This window comes from Cornus florida, unplaced genomic scaffold (assembly GCF_030987335.1).
Source record: "Cornus florida cultivar Cherokee Brave unplaced genomic scaffold, ASM3098733v1 CherokeeBrave_3.0.0_Hap2_Chr08, whole genome shotgun sequence".
NCBI classification, from domain to species: Eukaryota; Viridiplantae; Streptophyta; class Magnoliopsida; order Cornales; family Cornaceae; genus Cornus; species Cornus florida.
In genome coordinates this window covers 36,165,883-36,186,155 of record NW_026775578.1, presented here as the reverse complement: position 1 = coordinate 36,186,155, position 20,273 = coordinate 36,165,883, and the positions used below count along the sequence as shown (strand labels likewise).

Sequence of the window (20,273 nt, the reverse complement as noted above, 5' to 3'; positions counted from 1 at the left end):
GTTGTTAAAGTTGTATGCTTCAAATCTACTCCATACATATAGGGCTCTTAAAAAAATATATATATATAATGAGATAAGTTAATTCTTAATTTTCTTACTTCAATTTACAATGGACACACTTAGAAAAAAAAAAACAAAGAAAGAAAGAAAGAGAAAACCAAAGGACATTGACTAAATTGATCCAAAAGTCATGGGTACTTTTGAGGAAAAATAGAAACATAATATGAACAAAGAGAAAAAAGCAAAACATAGAAGGGCATATTGCAAAATTTGCAGTGTACTCCCGTACTCTTCTGAAAAAACTACTACTTCTTCACTGCCACTCTTGGGAAAAAAAACTCAGCAGACCCAATCGGTGTAATCGCCGGCGAACCACAACTATCTCCGCCGTCTCTGGCGTAAGCCTCACCATATCATGATCGGAGACTGTTGTTGCTTTCGTGGCCGGAGTTCCGGCGACGACGACCCCGACCGGGACCCGGTTCTGCTGGTTTCCGGCATTGGGGGGTCCATTCTGCATTCAAAGAAGAAGAAGCGCGGGTTTGAGACTCGGGTATGGGTCCGGATCCTCCTGGCTGATTTGGAATTCAGGAAGAAGATATGGTCTCTCTATAATCGCAAAACTGGTACCTCTCTATGAGCTTAATGTGGGTTTTGAATTTGTAAAGTTTGTTTACTGCTAAATCTCTTGGTTTTTGAGAAGAAGTGAAAGGAAAAAAAAAATTAAAAAAAAAAAATTTGAGTGTTTATTTGTTTTTATGCTGTTTTTGTTTTGAAATAAGCATAAACAAAATTAATGAGTATTTTTTTTCTTCTTGGTTCCTAAATACCCAAAATTTTGGTTTTCCTAAATTTTCTCAATAACTAAGCACAACTGTTGTTGTTTTTCAGCTAGAGTGTAAAGCCAGACCTGATGTTGATTTCTTTATGCATTGGTTTGATTTACTTCCATTTGCCAGTTGAGAAAGAAAAAAAAAAAAAATCTTGAATGTTTTTTAGTTCCTCATCATTTTTCCTGATTGTCAATCAAGGGAATATATAGTCTAAATTTAGTGATTTAGTGCTTTCTCAGTCTTTGTATTTTTATTATTTTAAAATTATTCTTAAAAGCTTTTCATACATTTTCCCAAATAATTCAATAATTCTATTATGTTTAATTTAAGACTCTAATTCAATGCTAGATAGTTTCTAAATAAATGATTTTTTCACTAATTGTTTGGAGGCAAGTTCTCTTCTTGAATATATCATGAGTTGTTAAACTTTGTTTGTGTGTGTGTGTGGTAGAAGGGGATCTCTCATTCAGTGTCCATGGGAAGCCATAAGATAGCTGAAATTTCATTTTAAGATTCTAAATTAATGAAATTTCTATGTAGCAAAGATTTGCGAATATTGGGGTTCTCGTTTGTATCATGTGTAGAGGAGAGAAAGAGATGGTGAGCCGCCTGTTGTTGCATCGTGATGTGGCAAGGGATTTAAGATCCCTTTTCGATATCCTCTTTTGGTGTTCGGTGATGATGAGCTCTATAGTTGATGCGCTAGGGAGTTGGATGAACAGTTATGTGAACATATGAAAAATGGTGGTTTGAAGAGGCACCTTTATGTCTTTTCTGCAATGTGTGGAAGAAGAGCAAAAGGTGTTAATTTGTTGGGTTTGAGCTGCTTTACAACAGATGTTATTGAATTATTCTTTCCTTAATTTATGTTTTTCTTTTTATTGGTTTTGGGGAGGATTTCTCAGTCTAAAGTCTTTTATGGATCACTAGGAGATTTTTTCTTTAAATTAGCTGCTCTTTTGTATATTCCATGTGTTCTTTCTCCTCCGGTTTCTTGTTAATACAAATTCAAAATTTCCACATTATTATTATTTATTTATTTATTTTTGGTCTTTATAACATGTAATTGGTCTCTGTTGGACACTCCTTTGGTTGAACGATCTAAATTGTGCATTGACAAGCATTGGGCTTGAACTCTGTCGCAGTCGTAGAAACCTTGGTTTTAGTATGCTATGCTTCAATTTCAACTATTTGGGAAATGATAGTTGTTATGTTTACATATTGTAGGTTTGTTATGTTTATTAATGTATTTCATTTAACTATTGGTTTGTGTGCGAGACCTCTGTTGTGGTTATTCTAGCATTCTTGAAGTTGTGTATTTGCTTTTTTCAGGTTATACAGAATCATTGGATGATAGCACTGAAATTGTGGTCCCTGAAGATGATTATGGACTGTATGCAATTGATATTTTAGATCCCTCAGTGGTAAGTTATAAATTCTATCCAAGCCATTCTCTTGAGTCCATGAACAAGTGATCCATACTGCTTTAGGACCTTTTATTATTTTTCCACTCCGTTTCTTCCATAAGAAATGCAATGACAATAGAATAGACCCTGACATAGAAAAAAGAACATTCAGTGTAAACAACAGTCATTAGACCAAACATTTCTGCATTCTTGGATGGCTTAAAGACTGAATAGTGGACATAGGATCAAAGAATTCTTACACATCCACTTCTGGATTGAAGGCAAGTGACCTGCATTTTCTTCTTAAATTTTTTTTTAAAAAATATGTCATAGATATACTGCAATGGTGTTAGACTGCAAGGATACACATCTCTTTCTTTGGTGGTGTGTGTGGAAGTGGAGTAGGGGAACACCTGAAGACAGAGAAATGAGAATTATAAGTTAGAGCTTGTGATAAATTGCTCTTTGCTTATGTGGTGCACTTCCTGAGCTTGCTGTTGGCCTTTTTGGTTTTCTGCTCTTATATACTTTCGGAGCTGTACTGGTAAATTGCAACATATAAGATGTAACCAACACATAGGGTTGAATCGAGAGGAGTGAAAAACATGATCGGTTTGTGGTTATTGTGTCAAATTGATTCTGAAACAATAGAAGTCAAGGCACTAAATTTGTGTTTGCATTTATTATTTACAGTGAGGTTTTGATATGTATTTGGGTCAGAAGAAGCTCTGAAATTATGTGCGAGAAGTCATGGGGTTTTCATTATTGGAAGCTTAATTTAAAATATTGAAAAATGCTCGTTCCTTCCTTTGGTGGTGTGTTTGGAAGTGGTGTAGTAGGAGAACATTTGAAGACAAAGAAAAGTGAATTCATAATTTAGAGCTTGTGATATTTTGCTTTGTTTTTGTGGTTCTTGAAAGGGCTTCCTGGGCTTAATAATACATATACTCACAACAATATTTACTTCATAGACGATATATAACTTATCTCTCTTAACTTATAAAAATGCTCTTAATTTTAAATTGAATTAGATGTTGGTGAAATAGGTAATTACCTGGTGTATTTGATTGTTTTAAGAGTTTTGTAAGTCAAAATATGACATGTTAGAAAAAATAAATAAATAAAAAAAAATAACATTTGTTTTATGACATTGTTTACATTGTAATGCAATCAATAATATAATACGTTCTCTGGAGAAGATTTATCATTAAGCAAAGAAGTATTAATTATATGCTGTGTCAAGTTGTTTCCTAAAATAAATACGGAGTATCACTTATTAGAATTATAAAATAATTCAAGAGGGTCAACTGTATTTTCATTTTGTTATCTACGTCTGAGAAAATATACTCTCTTATATAGATTTTTCTTGATGTTCCAGTGGGTAAAATGTGTACATTTGACCGGGGTATACCATTTTCATGACATGATTGATATGCTTGTTGGATGTGGGTACAAGAAAGGGACTACATTGTTTGGATATGGTTATGACTTCCGGCAAAGCAATAGGTAGTTCCTTTTTGGCTGCTGAAATATTGGTACCAAAAATTGATTAGTAACTTATGATCTTTAGAAAATACATCATGACCAAAGCCTAAGTCAACTGTTAAGATGATTTGATGTTCATATTTCCCTGCTTGTTTCCAGTGAAACTGTCGTACCATCTGAGCAACATGTATATCTTATTGTTGACAGAATTGACAAGGCAATGGAGGGCTTTAAAGCAAAGTTGGATACTGCGTACCAAGCTTCTGGGGGAAGAAAAGTTAATATAATTTCACATTCAATGGGTGGATTGTTAGTGTTGTGTTTCATGTCACTCCATAATGATGTGAGCATATTTTCTCATGGTGACTTGTTGAATTTTGAATTACATGGAAAATTTGCCGAAAGTAGAAACTCCTTATGTGCCATGAGAGGCATGACCAGTGATTTCAATTATTCATTGTCAGGTATTTTCCAAGTATGTGAGTAAGTGGATTTCCATCGCATGCCCTTTCCAAGGTAATTCTTTCGTCACCCTATTTTTACATGCTAGGTAAGAATGTTTATTTGAATTCTTTATGTTAGCTACTTGAGAAATGCAGTTGAGAATAGCCTGGAAACTATGGCTTACATTACAACTGAACATGACAAAGAAGGTGGTTTTAGTCACTTTATTTTCCCGGTAGATGAGGTGGTTTTGGTAATCGATTGTCATAATCAGTCCATCAATTGTGCAAAAGAGGTTCTACCGAGTGTCACAAACAATTTAGCTTCTTTTTTTTTTTTTTTTGGCCCCACCAGCCCAAAGACTGGAAGTCTAGTTGAACGCAGTTATACTGGAATGGGAAAATGAATGTAAAAAAAAAAAAAAATCACTTATTGTTAGTAGCGTAATATAACAATTTTGGCTGAAGATAAAAGTTATAAGAATTGTGAGCTCACATTTCCTGCTATATTATTTAACATTGTTTTAATCATTTCTTCGTAGAAAATATATTTAGAAAACAGTTCCAAATGGCTTTTTTTTTTTTTTTTTTTGATAAGTAAAAATTTTATAAAAAAACGCTTAGAAGGGGAGCGAAACCCATGCAAATACAAAAGACCACAAAGGCCTCAACCCTTCAAAGAGGCTAAAAAATCAACTACTTCCTCCAAAGAACAATGATCTCTTCCTGAAACCCAACAAAAAAGAGTAGAAATAATCGAGAATTTAAGCACCGAAATCGACAAAGCCTTTCCTTCAAAGAATCTCCTATTCCTTTCAAGCCATAAACACTACCACACACAAAGCGGCGTAGCCCTCCACGCATCCTGACTGAGAGCCCCCACAGGGCAACCTCTCCACGCCTCAATCAACCCTCTAACAGATCCAGGCATAACCCAAGAAACACCAAATAAGCCAAGCATCAAAACCCAACACTCTCTAGCCAAAGGGCAATGAATAAGAAGGTGATTCACAGACTCCTCATCACTAAGACACATAGAGCAACGGTTGACCACCACCTGGCTTCTCCTTCTCAGATTATCCTGGGTTAAAATCCTACCCAGGACCGAAGTCCACACAAAGAAAGCCACCTTAAGAGGAGCCTTGGATCGCCAAACAGACTTCCAAGGGAAACGAACTCCAGGAACAAAAGAGAGGCACTTGAAGAAAGACCTCACCTCAAAGCGCCCCTGAGAGTTTGCAATCCAAGACCGACAATCTAAATCCTCCTCCACAATCCTCTGGCGATATAACAACTCCAAGAAACGAATGACCTCCTCGATCTCCCAATCCTGAAAGGAACGCCTAAATTGAACATCCCAAACCAGTCTTCCATTATCAAGATGATAACAGTTAACCACTATGGCCTGCTTATCCATAGCAATCCTGTAAAGCTGAGGAAAGGCGAGGGCAAGAGGCACATCTCCACACCACACATCCTCCCAGAAGCGAATCCTCCTCCCATCTCTGAGACGAAACCGAATGTGCTTGGAAAAATCATCCCAACCCTTCCGAATAAATTTCCAAACCCCCACCCCCCGAGGATCTCTAACTTCCAAAGAACTCCACCCTCCTCTCATTTCCCCTAAACGACATGCCACAACCCTCCTCCAAAGCCGATGTCTCTCCACCCCGAACCTCCACAACCATTTCCCAAGGAGGGCCTTATTAAAGGGCACCAATTTACGGAGACCTAACCCACCATTGCGAATTGGCTTGCAAACTTGGTCCCATCTCACCAAATGAAACTTAAACTCTTCACCTCCACCCCCCCACAGAAAATTACGCTGCAACCTCTCTATCCTTTCCGCAACTGAAGAGGGAATCTGGAAAAGAGAGATAAAATACGTGGAAGACAAGAGAGGGTGCTCTTAATCAGCGTGACTCTACCGCCCTTGGAGAGATACTGCTTCTTCCAACCCGCCAACCTTCTCTTAAATCTGTCCACCACTGGATCCCAAATCCCCACACACCTCGAAGGAGCTCCCAGAGGCAATCCTAAGTAAGAAATGGGAAATGAACCAGTACGACAGCCAAGAATATCAGCAAAAGTCTCAATCTCAAGGACCTCCCCAACCGACACCAAAACACTTTTTCCCACATTCACTTTAAGGCCGGAAACAACTTGGAACCAAATCAAAACACATCTCAAATATCTAATCTGAGAAACGTTCGCATCACAAAGAACTAAAGTGTCATCAGCAAACATCAAATGAGAGATTTCCAACTGAGAATCTGCCTCCCTGCCCACCCGAAAGCCTCTCAAAAGACCCAACTCGGTAGCCCTTCTTATCAATCTACTAAAGGCCTCCATCACAAACAAGAACAAGAAGGGGGAAAGGGGATCTCCCTGTCTTAAGCCCCTTGAACTAGAGAAAAAACCAGTAGGAGCACCATTAACAAGGATCGAAAAGCGAGCACTGGAAATACAAAAATGAATCCATCTCCTCCATCTATCGCCGAACCCCATCCTCCCCATCAGGTACAGAAGAAAGCTCCAACTTACATGGTCATACTCCTTCTCAATGTCCAACTTACAAAGAACACCCAGGGTTCCACTACGCAATCTGGAGTCCACACACTCACTTGCAATAAGGACTGAATCCAAAATTTGACGGCCTCCTACAAAAGCGTTTTGAGAGTCCGAAATGATGCCATCCAACACTTTCCTCAACCTTGAAGCAAGCACCTTGGCAATCAGCTTGTAGATGCAACCCACCAGGCTAATAGGGCGAAAATCAAAGCACCTCCCTTTTTTGGAATGAGAGCAATGAACGTGGCATTCAAGCTTTTCTCAAAAGATTCCCGAGAATGGAAAACATGGAAAGTGCCCATCACTTCTCCTTTAACCACTTCCCAACATTCAAGAAGAAATCTCATAGTAAAACCATCTGGACCTGGGGCCTTATCCCCATTGCAACTCTTTAAAGCAAACAGAACTTCCTTCTCAGAAAAAGGCAACTCCAAGCCCAAACACTCCTCCTCAGAAATGGAGTCAAACTGCAACCCTTCGAGCAAAGGTCTCCACTCAACAGACTCGTTGAACAAATTCTCAAAAAATTCTGAGAATCCTTTGCGAATCTCCTCCTCCTTACAAAAAATAACCCCCTCGACTCGAATCCTCCCTATATGATTGCCTCTTCTATGAGCATTAGCCAATCTGTGGAAAAATTTAGTGTTTCGATCCCCCTCCTTAAGCCACAAAGCTCGAGATTTTTGCCTCCACGAGATCTCCTCCAAGACAGCAATCTCAGTAAACTCCGCCTTGCACTCCGCCCTCCTAGCCTTCAAAGAATCCACCAAATCCCCTTGACCCTCCATCTGATCAATAGCCGCTATTTCAGCTAGAACCCAATTTTTCCTCCATTCAAGGTTCCCAAAAACCTCTTTATTCCAAGTCTTAAGATTATCCTTTAAAAGACGCAATCTGCCTGCTAGCACATGACTAGGGGTGCCAACCACACCATACCTTTCTCACCAGAGACGGACCCTCTCCAGAAAGCCCTCAGCCCGCAACCACATGTTCTCGAATCTGAAAGGAGAGCTCCTACTGCACAAACCGCCACAATCCAACATCAACGGAACATGGTCAGAGATAGGACGAGCCAATGTAGCCTGAACAACATCAGAGAACCTCTCCTCCCACTCCCCGGACACAAGGAATCTGTCAATCCGAGAAAGGGTAGGAGGAGATCGGCCACTGGACCAAGTAAATGGCCCTCCAACCAAAGGCAAATCAATCAATCCAAACTCATCAATAAACTCCGAGAAAGCCTCCATATCAGATGTCCACTTACTTCCCATTGACCTCTCAAACGGAGAACGAACAGCATTAAAGTCCCCACCAATACACCAAGGCAAACACCAACGACTTCTAATCTCTCCCAACTCCTCCCAAAGTAAATGGTGCAAACCGTCCTCTGAAGGACCGTAGACACCCGAAAAAACCCAATGAACCCCATCCTCAGCCAAAGCAAGAACACATGAAACAGAGAAACTCCCAACCTGAGCATCCACTTTAGACACCCATCTGTTATCCCACATAATTAAGATGCCCCCCCCGAGGAACCAACAGCATCCAAAGCAATCCACTCCACAAATCTCCCATCCCAAAGACTCCTCACAATCCTGTCAGACATCGAAGCAAGCTTAGTCTCTTGGAGGCACACCACATGACCCCCACCTTTACGAATAACCGACTTCACTACTTTCCTCCTAACCGGGTCATTGAGACCCCAAACATTCCATGAAAGAATTTGTAGCTTCATTGGGAAACACTTGGAATAACCAACCCTCCTTCCCTTCCTCCACCTTTCCCACCTGATCTGGACCCCCGATTTCTCCTCTCATACGTGATAAGGTCATTTGGACTTTGCATCACTGTCTCCCCTTTCTCCTCCTGCAACCCCACCTTATCGCCCTCCTTTTTCTGAAAATGAGATTTAAGAACATCATTAAACAGACACATCGTCTCATCCACCCTGCCCTCAAAAGAAACACCCAGCAGAGGGCCCACTTCCAGACCCTTCTCCCTCACCCACTCCTCCTCAGTGTCATTCACCCCAACATTTGTCGAGGCACTGGTCCAATTCCCTCCGGGGGGGACAACAGCCAAAGGCACAGCCAAATTCACTGCTTGTTCCAAGTCTTCCCATGGAATCATGCCTGAATCCCCATCAAAAGAAGAACCTGCAGCTTCCTCCCAATCATCAAGAACAGAAGAAGAATGCGAACAAAACTGCGAAACAGGCTCCTCCTCAGTCAAAACTCCTCCTGAATCACAGAAAAAACCTTTCGAAGCCAAATGGTTTCGTAACTCCTTCAGCAGAATTGAGGCCGTATCATCATCAAGTTTCAACTTTACATCCCGACCTACACAAACTGTAACCCCCTCACACAAGCCATCACATCTCCGAGAAAAGCCAAGTCGATTCCCAGCAACACCATCCGGCTTGTCGGTCAAAACAGATTCCCTCTCACCCACCGAAGCTAAAGAGTAAGAAACATAAGTAGAACCACCCAACTCCAGTCCCAAAGAAGTGGTCAACCCCCCCAAGAAAGGAGAACACATCTTAGGAGAGGGAGAACCTGAAGGAACTGAAAACATACCGGAGTCAAAACCCATCTGCGAAGACGCCACCCATTTTTGCTTTTCCTTTCGAGACCACTTTTTGCGAAGAGCAGGAAGGATAACCTTTTTCTTAGGCAAACGACGTCTTAGCACCTGCTCCTTCACTCTCCGATCTCCCTTGATTCTCGCTCTCATTGAACCAGTTGCACAAGGAGCCAAGGCATCTCCTGAGACATCTCCTAATGAAGACAAGGGCTTGAAACTGTTAGACCCCAACCCAGATCCACAGTTCTGTCCAACCTTAACCCCCAAATGCTCATCAACATAAGTTTCTTTAGAATAGTGGACGCTTGGCCCACTAACAGAAAAAACTTTAGGAGAATGGACGCTCGGCCCACCAACAGTAGCTTCTTTAGAAGATTGGGTACACTGTCCACCAAATGACTTTTAATGAACTATAAAACCAGGTGAACTGTTAGCTCAATATAGAATGCCCTGATTGAAGCTTTATGGTCCTTACTAAAAGGCCTTATATCGTAACTTGAAAAATTCAAGACTTAATTCATTTATAGGTGTCAGTTTTACATACTATGCAATGGAGCCTGTGGGACATCCTATTCAGAGCACAAATGCACAAACTATAAGAGTGAATATATAGAAGCCCCACTGCTTTCTCTCTGATTTTTAATTAGAGCAGATTTAGTACATAATATTTGTTGCTTAATTTAAAATTTTTTTGATCATTATGAGCAAAGTACACAAATAATTCATAATGAATTTATTTTTTGATTAAAGAAATGATTTCCAAATCTTCGAATTTCCTTAGATGACCTGGAAAATTTCCTTAGAATTATTTACACGTTTTAAGCAGTTTTGTTTTATCATTGTTTTTATTAATGTGTCCGTAAGGAATTCTTGACTGAGGTAATGGCCTTAGAGCAGAATGGCAAAACAGGAATCATGCCGCCAACCCAAATAGTTAAGAAAAGGCTTTATTGAGTAGAATTAAGTTGTATTTGGAAGCAATGCTTGATTGTCAATTCTAATATATGCCTAACAGGTGCACCAGGATGCATCAATGATTCTCTCTTAACTGGGTTGCAGTTTGTTGAAGGTTTTGAAAGTTTCTTTTTTGTGTCAAGGTGGACAATGCATCAACTGGTAATTTCTCTATTCTAAGAAAGTTTTTCTGCATGAAACTAAAAGACATAATAGGCTGTCATATAGGATGATATCTAGAAGCAGCGTTCCAACTTGTATACACTGGAACTTTCATCAGTTTGTTACTTCAATAACTAAGAAAGTTGTGCTATATTCTTTCACTCGAGACCACCTTTGCCTGCTATGAGGAAACATTTTGTCTATTTATTCTATACTGTTTACATTAAACGGTCCTCAGTATTTGTTATTTCATTTATGTTGCCTAAAGTGAGTAAAATTTCTTCCATGTGTAGTTGGTTGAGTGCCCATCAATATATGAGATGTTGCCAAATCCAGAGTTCATGTGGAAAAAGCAACCTGAAATTCAGGTGTGGCGAAAACAACCAAAGGAAGAGGAAACTTCAGTTAAATTGGAATCCTATGGGCCAACTGAAAGTGTTACTTTGTTCGATGAAGCATTGAGGAATAATGAGGTACTACCTTTTAATCTTATTTAGCTGCAAAACAGTCTGATTTATGACATTGGATGTGTGGTTTTCCTTCTGTTCCATTTATTTTACCTGAGCTTTCTTAATTTAGCATATTGAATTTAAAAAAAAAAAAAAAATTGAAGTTGAAGTTAACTCTGAAGAAAAGAAAAAAATCTTATTCATTATGAATTTTGTTACACAGAACCATGTTACCATATCTAGTTGATACATATGTGTGCGTATATATATATATGATAATTATAATCAGGCAGCGTAGAAAGTTGTGAACAGAATAAAGGAGGGAGATAACCATCTGAAGAATATGTGACAAAAGATTGTACAGTGTGGTTGATCCCCTTGGTGGTAATTTAAGATCTGGATCATAATGAATAATGATGTTTATGAATGTTGCGAGTTCTAGCTTTTGTTTCTTGAATTCTTGTTATTCTTACCTTGCGATGTGGTTACTTCATGTGCTACATGCCTTGAGGATTATGTGTAATAGGTGCAACCCTATCTATTGATAAAGTGGGCCCCTTTTAAGCTATTTGCGACATCTAAACAAGGATTTTTATCAAACCTAAATAATTATTTGCTCTATCCAAGCCTTTAAGAATTATTAGTTTTCACTGGACAAATCACAAAAATTGTATGATGTAACTCCACATCCTATCACTGTTCCCCCATTTATTGAAACATTTGCATGTTTGTCAAGGATACCATGCATTATGTATCCCAAGAGAGTAGTTCGAATTTTTTTGAAGAAATAATCACAAGAAAAGTAGAATTTGACAGTGACTCTGGTTTAACTGTTCATGGTAATGATCCTTGTAGAGACATACATTGTGTATGATCTCTCTCTCTCTCTCTCTCGCTTTTCCTTGTGTGGGATCCCACTATACACCAATTCAATGACCTAACGTATCAGATTTTTTGTGGAAAAAATGCTTTGCATCTAGTTCTCGATTATTATTTTTTAAAATATTTTCTTCTTGTTGTTGACTAGAGAGGTGTCCCCACCCGTTGGGTCAGGAAAAATTCTTGTGAGGCTGGCCTCAAGGGAGGGGAATCCAATTCAAGACCTCCACCTTATAATTCTAAGTGATCGGAAACTCGAAGTGATTGGACAGACATATATGTTTAGAAGTTAAAACTATGCTGGCATTCAGCAGCAACTACAAGCAAAATTTCTATTGCTATTAAATCCATCTCTTTGATGAAAACTTGCTAGTGAGCTCCTTAAATGATCTTATCGATTAATTAGTCTCTCATAAGAACTTGCAACCAAATTTCTAAATAGTTGTTTAAATCTGCTTTCATAGATTGTGGTGTAGTAATCTCTAATTTACTGAATGGGTTTGGCATGGCATCTCCTTATTTTCTTGTTGATTCAACCTCTGGTTGAGAATCAGCACCTTGCTTTTACTTACTCATTAAAGAAAATTATATGTTCTTTGAAAGGAAGCCATATTTCACCAATAGGCCAGTGGCCTAGCGGTATCAGACTCCTACTTCCCAAAGGGAGGTCAGGAGTTCAAGCCTTGGTGGACGCATGTGTGTGTGAGTACCAACTAAGAAGGAAAAAAAAGCCATATTTCAACAGTAGCAACCTTAGAACTAGGGTTCCTCATCCCCCTCCCTTTTCTCTTGGTGTCATAATTACCAAATCTGGATATTAATTGAGCCAGTTTGGCTCTTATATGTTATAGGATGGTTACATAAACTGAATTAAGTGTTGAGGAGACGATGCTTAGGATAATAGGCATAACAGGATAGACTGAATTATAAAACTGAAATATGAAAAAACAAAAGCAAACCCCCACTAAGATATATATATATATATATATATATATATATATATATATATATAAAATTGAAATTTAAGCTATGTTATAGATACTTGGGGGTGTTACTATGAAATATTAGGATTGTGAGCTTCATAACTCAAAAAAGAAACAAAAAAGAAAGAAACAGAGACATGTTTATATTTTGAAATATGTTGCCTGAAGATCCTAGAAAATGAAATAGGGCAAACTAAACAAAGTAAATTAATAAAATATAGTGAAAAATAAAACCAAAAATTAATTAATCAATACTTCTCAAAAACTAAAAAGCCTGAAAAAGAATCTGGAGAGGCATGTAATCATGTAGCACACATCTCAAAAGTATTGAAACAAGGATTGTTATTTTTATAATATTTGACCTATCCAAACAAGGAATTTGAATTGCTGCATCGTGAATTTAATCTTTTACATGAAGAAGAAAGAATACATTTCAAAATAGCAAACGTCGTAGAAGGTGATCATAACTTCTTTTTATTACTTGTGCTTGTAAATCAAATAGACTCACTGCCACACTGACAGCCATGTGCCCAAATTGAACTTTTGAATTTTGTTCTGAAAGTTATATTCCATCTGCAGATGATTCATAAGTTATTACCAATTTACTACTAAATTATTCTGTAAATAATATTTTTCTCGCATGATGATACACTCTTGTTGTTACCTTAGTATTTGCAGTAACATGACTACTTCATAACATCATTTATTTAAACAATATTGCATTATTGTCACACCTTATTTATTTCAATTATTGCAGCTGAATTATGACGGGAAAACCGTAGCTCTACCCTTCAACTTCTCTATTCTCAAATGGGCTGCTGCCACTCGCCAAATTGTCAATAACGCTCAACTACCAAAAGGGGTTTCTTTCTATAACATCTTTGGAACATCATTTGACACACCTTTTGATGTTTGGTATGTAACTGAACCAGTTATCTTATTGAGAAGGCCTATTAGGTCAAGGTTTTGAAAGGGAATGGCTCTATGTCTGTATTAAAATACTGCCTATAAAATAAATTATTTACATGGAAATGCAGCTTTGTTAAAATTGTGTAAAAGTGGCCACATGTTTGTTTAAACGTAAGTCAATCTCCTACTTCTCAAAAAGTAAAAAAAAAATGGAAAAAGAAAAAGAAAGAAAGAAATGTATGTCAATCTCCTGGTGAATATCAAAAAGTGCGTCTTGAATAGCTGAACCATCACATTTGTTTTATGGTGAGAAATAATGTGTTTATAGTCGATATAAGTTCACTGATTTAAAGTTATGAATGTTTTGACTAAACATATCAATCACTCAGTGTACTGATTCTGTCATGTCTTGTGCAAATGACTGTTCTGGTTTCTAGTGGCGAAGAGTGAACTTTACAGCAGTTAACAGAGAAGTATTTATCCCAATCCCTTTTGAAAACCAGATCCATATCTAAAGTTTTGCTTTTTTGCAAGTGGCAAATGTATCCCACTAAGGGCTATAGCCTAGTGGTACCTCCTCTACCTCCCAAAGTGGAAGGTGAGAGGTCAAGTCCCATAGGGGCAAATGGGTACGTGAGTTTCTAGCCAAGAAAAAAACAAAATATATCCCTTAAGATCTAATCTTAAAAGAACAATAAGAATTGCAGAAAAGATTATTGAACGAATCTAACCATATAAGATGTACAAACAATCCAACTGCTGTTTCAGAATATGAAGCCTATAGCTTGTACGATTCCTTTTTTATTTTTCCAATCATTAATAGCCTCTAATCTAAAATTATTCTCACTCTTAATAGCTGCATCAGTGTTAAATTCTCTTTGCATAATTATATCTTTTGCAACCTGGCTTCTAGTTCAATAATTTTCCCAAACCTCTCTCATAGGCTTCATATCAATATGGTTATCTAGACATGACAGGTTCTTTACTATGCAAAATAGATTCTGAAGTTGTGTGTGTGTGAGAGAGAGAGAGAGAGAGAGATCCCAGTTTTTCTGATTTCTATCAAGTCTTTCTTGCTCCAATGTCTCAAAATCTTGCTCTGCGAGCTTCGCATTTAATCAAAGAACTTGTCAGCATTAATTAGCTCTTACCATGCTTATGAAAAGTAACATATTAATACCATTCAGGATGATCATCACCTCATTTTAGTTCTATACAGTTTAGCTTATTTTATAATAATGAATGGGTAAACATATTAATACCATTCAGGATGATGATCATGTCATTTTAGTTCTATAGAGTTTAGCTTATATATAATTACAAATAAGTGAACCATTCTGTTGCACAAATGTTCTGAACTGTAAGCACATCTAACCTACACAAATCTTTCGCAGCTATGGTTCAGAAACTTCTCCAATTGAAGAGCTGTCCCAACTATGCCACACGATGGTAAGTAATTTGATATTCACTGCTGAAACTTAATAAGTTGCTACGAGGCAACTTAAGATGGTATTTTCTAGGTTCCAAATTTTTAAGTCATGTGACCTCTGATTTCTGAACCTTCACATGATTGTCACCTAAGTTTGATGATTAACTCTATATGATCATGTTCCAGTTCACTGAATTTTACATCCATGAATCACTCCATTACTCCCGAGTCCCAATTGTGCATTGATGAACACACTTCATTGAATTTTATCCTTATGTGTCATGAAATCTAAGGCAGTATATCTTGATATTTATTTTCATCTGTGTGTACTTAAATATCTTTTATTTTTGGTCTTACAGCCCCAGTACTCTTATGTGGATGGAGATGGAACTGTTCCTGCAGAATCTGCAAAGGTGCTATTCCTGATATTTCATTTATGTTCAATCTCCAGGATAATCTTGGGTTTATCTATACATATCTTGTGTAAAAAGTAAAAAGCATGGGTTAGCAAGCCAATTCCAGCTTGATACTATCCTTGAATCATAAGAGCTTTGCATTTAAAAATTATTCAAATTAGACTAATTGTGTAGCATGAAAATGGAAATCAAAGTTTGACACGATATGAACGTGTCAACCAGGAAAATAAGTGAAAAAAGGTTTGATAAATACCTAGATTCCACTATTAATACTTGTATGCTTGTGGACTGCACGTGTCGTGTGTGTGCGTGCGCGGGCACATACGTCACACCTGTGCAAAGACTATGGTACATGTAGGAGCCAACTAGAGACCACTTATTCGATGAGCAATTGTCTGAGACTAAAGGAATTCTTATACCTTTCCCAGACTGATTCCAGGTGAAGAATATTACAAATTGTGAAAAGATATCAATTCATTGTCAATCCGTGCAAACACCAAAAATAATGCTTTATATTACCAAATTTATGAAATATTGGTGATAACTATATTGGTGGGCCTTCATAAACAAATTTTTTTGCTGAAAATTTGAAGTAAGGGTGGGAACATGCATTCCCCATCATTACTTGTTCATTTATTGGTTGGTAAGCAAAATTATCATAAAAAATGTTGCGGAATGGCAAGTAAGCTCAACCCCAGGGGTGGAGAGAAACACCAGGCATCATTTAGGGAGGGGCAGAAAGCAAATGGAACATGTAGCAGATCAAAACCATATTAGCAGCCTGCAGCCCATCTAGATATCTATACTTCCTAAGCTTAGTGCCTCAATTCCACTGTAGTTCTCTGGTCAATCAAAGTGCTTCCCTCCATGTTGAGTTTCAATAAAATTCTTTCACTGTTAATATTTTTATTTTTATTTTATTTTTTCCCTCTCTTTCCATCTCTGGTTTCCCTAGTAAGGTAATTTGTTATTAACATAATGGTGCCTATAGATAGGCCTCAAAATACAAAAGCTTGTTTTGGTCCTTTAATTCAAATTACCTTTGGCAAGCTTTTCTGCTCCCTTCTTTTCATGTGTTTGTACGCCAATCGGTACTGGCACAGAGTCTTCCTTACATTAGACTCATTCTTGGAACTCCTCCAACACCAGTTGGCCCCCTCTGTGGGCATGCTAACTAGTTTCAGTTACAAAATAGAAATGCCAATGAAGTAGAGCTCCATTTTTACATGGTCCCAACCAACCTGGAATGATATGTGCTTAAAGAAGCAAATCAACCTAGGATTCCCATGAGAATGAACTTGTGTGTGTTTGTTTTGCTCGTAAAAATATGCTATTCTTTGCATTATTATTGTAAATAATAACTGTCGTGCAAGAGTTGAAGATTCGTAATGCTCTTGTAATATTTTTTTCCCCTACCATATGATTATTTTTACTGAACTTTTCTTTTACACATCCTACAGGCGGATGGATTCGCAGCGGCGGAGAGGGTAGGAGTTGCTGCTACTCACCGGCAACTATTATGTGATAAAACAGTATTTCAGCTTATCCAGAAGTGGTTAGAAGTTAGCCCGAAGGTCAGCAAGCACTCAAAAACCTCCAAAACTTCTAGTAGAGTAATGAATGTCTATTCAGATTGAGGTTTTTTTGTGTGTGTGTGTTGTGTGTGTGTGTAAAGATCATTCCAAATTGTCTTCGTTTGTTCAAGTATTTACTTATTTTCTTGGTAACAACATATTATCAACAAGTTCATATTAATGGCTTCGTGATGTATAAAACTATAAATTTGGTTTTCCTACCAATCTATGTGAGATGCACTCCTTTAGTTTGATGTCCAGTTCGAAATTTGTAGTAGAGTCGTCGTTCATTCAGCAAATTGCTCTGTTTGGTCCGTGGAGAGCTTATAATTCGTTTTATATGTCAGGAGTAGCTCAGTGTTGTTGATCCATAACAATGCTATAGTAGATCAAGGGATCAAAAGGATACAAAAAAAACTGCATGATTTAATGGAAAATTTCCTCATCTCAAGCTTTTCGGACCTAGTGTTGCTATAATGGTTCCTCAAGTATAGATGAACAAGTATCTGACTAGTTATATAGTACTGCTCTTATATATTAATGCGAGATCTTAAGTGGTCCCAATTCTCTGTTAAGTTTAATTATAATACATGTAATGTGAAAAATTGGAATTATCCTCAGAAAAGCACCTTTACTAAAAAAAAAAATAAAAAGGTTGGAGTTCTAGCAGGCTGAAGCCATCACGGGATCTGTGTTCCATCATATTTATTGTACCATTGGGGTAAGGTTCTGATGAAAGAATGGGCCTCCTGCTTGTCTTGCCATTTTCTTCCTTACAGCAATCAACTAATCAATCAATGGCACTGTGTCCTGATTTTTGCTGGTAGTGATATTTATATGTTAGAAGTTTTAGTAATGGGCTAAAAGTCCAAATTTCAGTGCTATTAAGGCTCAACTGAGGCACAAAATCAGTCCATTGAAAAAGACATATTATCGGAAAGGTTACTTCGAGGGCTTGGGTGGCCCACCCTCTTGACCCCTCAATAATATAAATGTATTTACTAATTCAATACAATAATTACAACAATGCAAATGTTTTTTAGTGTCAATCATATACAATTTATTTTGTCTTGTGGGCATAGTAGGCATTGGCAGAGATCCGGAAGATAAGTGCTTGAGTTTGAGTTTTCGAATCGAATCATACTTTTGACTTGAATGATGCGTGTGTTGTGTGTTGTGGGGCCGATACACGCGTTTTAAGAAAAAACAAATATATATATATATATATATATATATAATTTATTTATTATTATTTTTATTTTGAGTAATAGAGCTACTCATGAGCTATCTCATGATTAATTTGACTAAAATTTATTTTTACGGTAAAACAGAGAGAACTTATGACAAAATTTTTTTTTTTTCAAAATAAGTAATAATAAAAATTTAAAAAAAAAAAATTTAGTACACAGTTGATCGTCTAAACAGTAACACCTATCAGCCCCTTAACCTAAAGAAAACAACTCATGGTGGCAATAACTTACCTTAATTTGTTAATTCTGCTATTGAGTAAATAAATAATCATTTTCAAAACTAAACCAATTTGTGAGGGGACTAGAGTTTTCTCCACTGGTGCGATTACTATTGTTGTGGTGGCAGGGAAGCACTCACGTCATCTTCTAACCTATACACTCACCCTAGGACCTGTTGGCTACCAATGAGCTACTAAATAGGTATTCTTCTCCCCAGTGAATGGCTAGAATGCATTATTATCAACGGCTAAGATTCACTTTCTAAAATCTCTTTTATATATTTACAAATGTATATAACTCTGTGTCTCTGGAATATTCTCTACTTTACACAACATTCAATAATCCTCCAACACTCCAAACAATTACTAAAGACTTTAGAATCTAATCCCCTACACTTGCGAAACAGATGCCGCAACCTCCTTTAACAGGGCTTGACACAGTGCTGAAAATGATTTTGGGCTGCATTGCTCCAGTCATCCTCAATGACTATGAGATGTTAGTGCAATCTTTTCTGATGAGGGGCACTGTATTTTTATGAAAAAGCTCTAAATAGATTCTATTAATGTTTTGTTAAGTTTTATTATAATGCATGTAATATGAAAAATTGGAATTAAGCATCCTCAGAAAGTAATTAATAGTCACTAATTATTAGAGGGTATTTTAAGGAGCCTTTCCTTAGTGATGTGATATAAGCATGGTAAAAATGTTGGAGTTCTAGCAGCTTGAAGCCATCATGGGATCTATGCATCCTGATTTTTATTGTTAAGTCCGAATTTCAGCACTATTAAAGGTCCAATTGAGTCCCAAATCCTAAATTGAGACCCAATGGCACACCTCTCCAGTGGGCTGGGCTTGAGCTGGTCAAAAATTTACCTGCCTTGGGAGAAATATTACAATCATACAATGTAGCAGTTATACCACATTTTAAACAGACATGGGTATCACTAATCAATTAAATCTTTTTGGTTGGTCACCATGTCGGTAAAATGATATGGTATTATTGTTATATTATACTCGATTTTTTTCCCAAGTTAGCCTTTAAATATTATAATAAAAAATTTTGATCTAACAATTGAGAATGCAAGTTTATAGGCCTATCGCTTTAATGGCAGGTTTGCTCTTTTTGAGAAATGTGTATTAATGATTGAAAGTGGGTACATTATTTGGATGTTTAAGCCAGTGTTTGAATAACTTACCGATTTTCTTAGTTAAATTGGAACCTTTAATTTTTCTTTTTAAAAGAAGAGATCATATCATGTCGACTAATGCTCTATTAATTTGTCCAAACAAGATTGCCTCAAGTTCACTTATCCAAATTACAGATAGTTTAACATGCAGTTTTTTCAGTTACTTTTGTTCGTCAAAATGTTACTGTATTAATTATTATCCATCTGAAATGAATTTTTGGCTCGGCCACTGCTAACATGAATCATATCATATACTATATTTTTGTAGGATGAAGTGCAAAAAAACCCCTTATAGTTTGAAAAGTGTACAAATAACCCCCTCATGTTCAAATCTCACCTATGTAGTATGAAAAGTGAACAAACAATGACTTATTGTTAGTTAAATAAAGTGAGATAGGCAAAAGTATGAAAATGCCCCTCAAGATTCTCTTTGCAAAAATAATAAAAAATGAGTAGAAGTTGAAATTACTTAAAAGGGCTTACACAAAATTAGAGAGTAAAATTAAATGAAATATAATGTAAAAAAACAATATATATATAT

General features: G+C 37.1%; 1 protein-coding gene across 1 annotated transcript; it reads left to right on the top strand.

Moving 5' to 3' along the window:
* Positions 1-313: 313 nt before the first annotated feature.
* LOC132271293 (phospholipase A(1) LCAT3) lies at positions 314-17,330 on the top strand. The gene is made up of 11 exons (XM_059772631.1): positions 314-626; positions 2,166-2,257; positions 3,618-3,745; positions 3,932-4,067; positions 4,189-4,240; positions 10,337-10,437; positions 10,731-10,910; positions 13,506-13,663; positions 15,052-15,106; positions 15,446-15,499; positions 16,963-17,330. Exons 1-11 carry the CDS (start codon positions 416-418, stop codon positions 17,137-17,139), a joined length of 1,344 nt encoding a protein of 447 aa, XP_059628614.1. The 5' UTR covers positions 314-415; the 3' UTR covers positions 17,140-17,330.
* The last annotated feature ends 2,943 nt before the right edge of the window (positions 17,331-20,273 follow it).

What these genes read in the sequence shown, in the direction of transcription:
- LOC132271293 (XM_059772631.1), top strand. Translation starts at nt 416, where the DNA reads ATGATCGGAGACTGTTGTTGCTTTCGTGGCCGGAGTTCCGGCGACGAC. An exon ending in GGTGGACAATGCATCAACTG is followed by an intron (nt 10,438 to 10,730) that starts GTAATTTCTCTA and finishes TTCCATGTGTAG; the next exon opens with TTGGTTGAGTGCCCATCAAT. An exon ending in AAGCATTGAGGAATAATGAG is followed by an intron (nt 10,911 to 13,505) that starts GTACTACCTTTT and finishes CAATTATTGCAG; the next exon opens with CTGAATTATGACGGGAAAAC.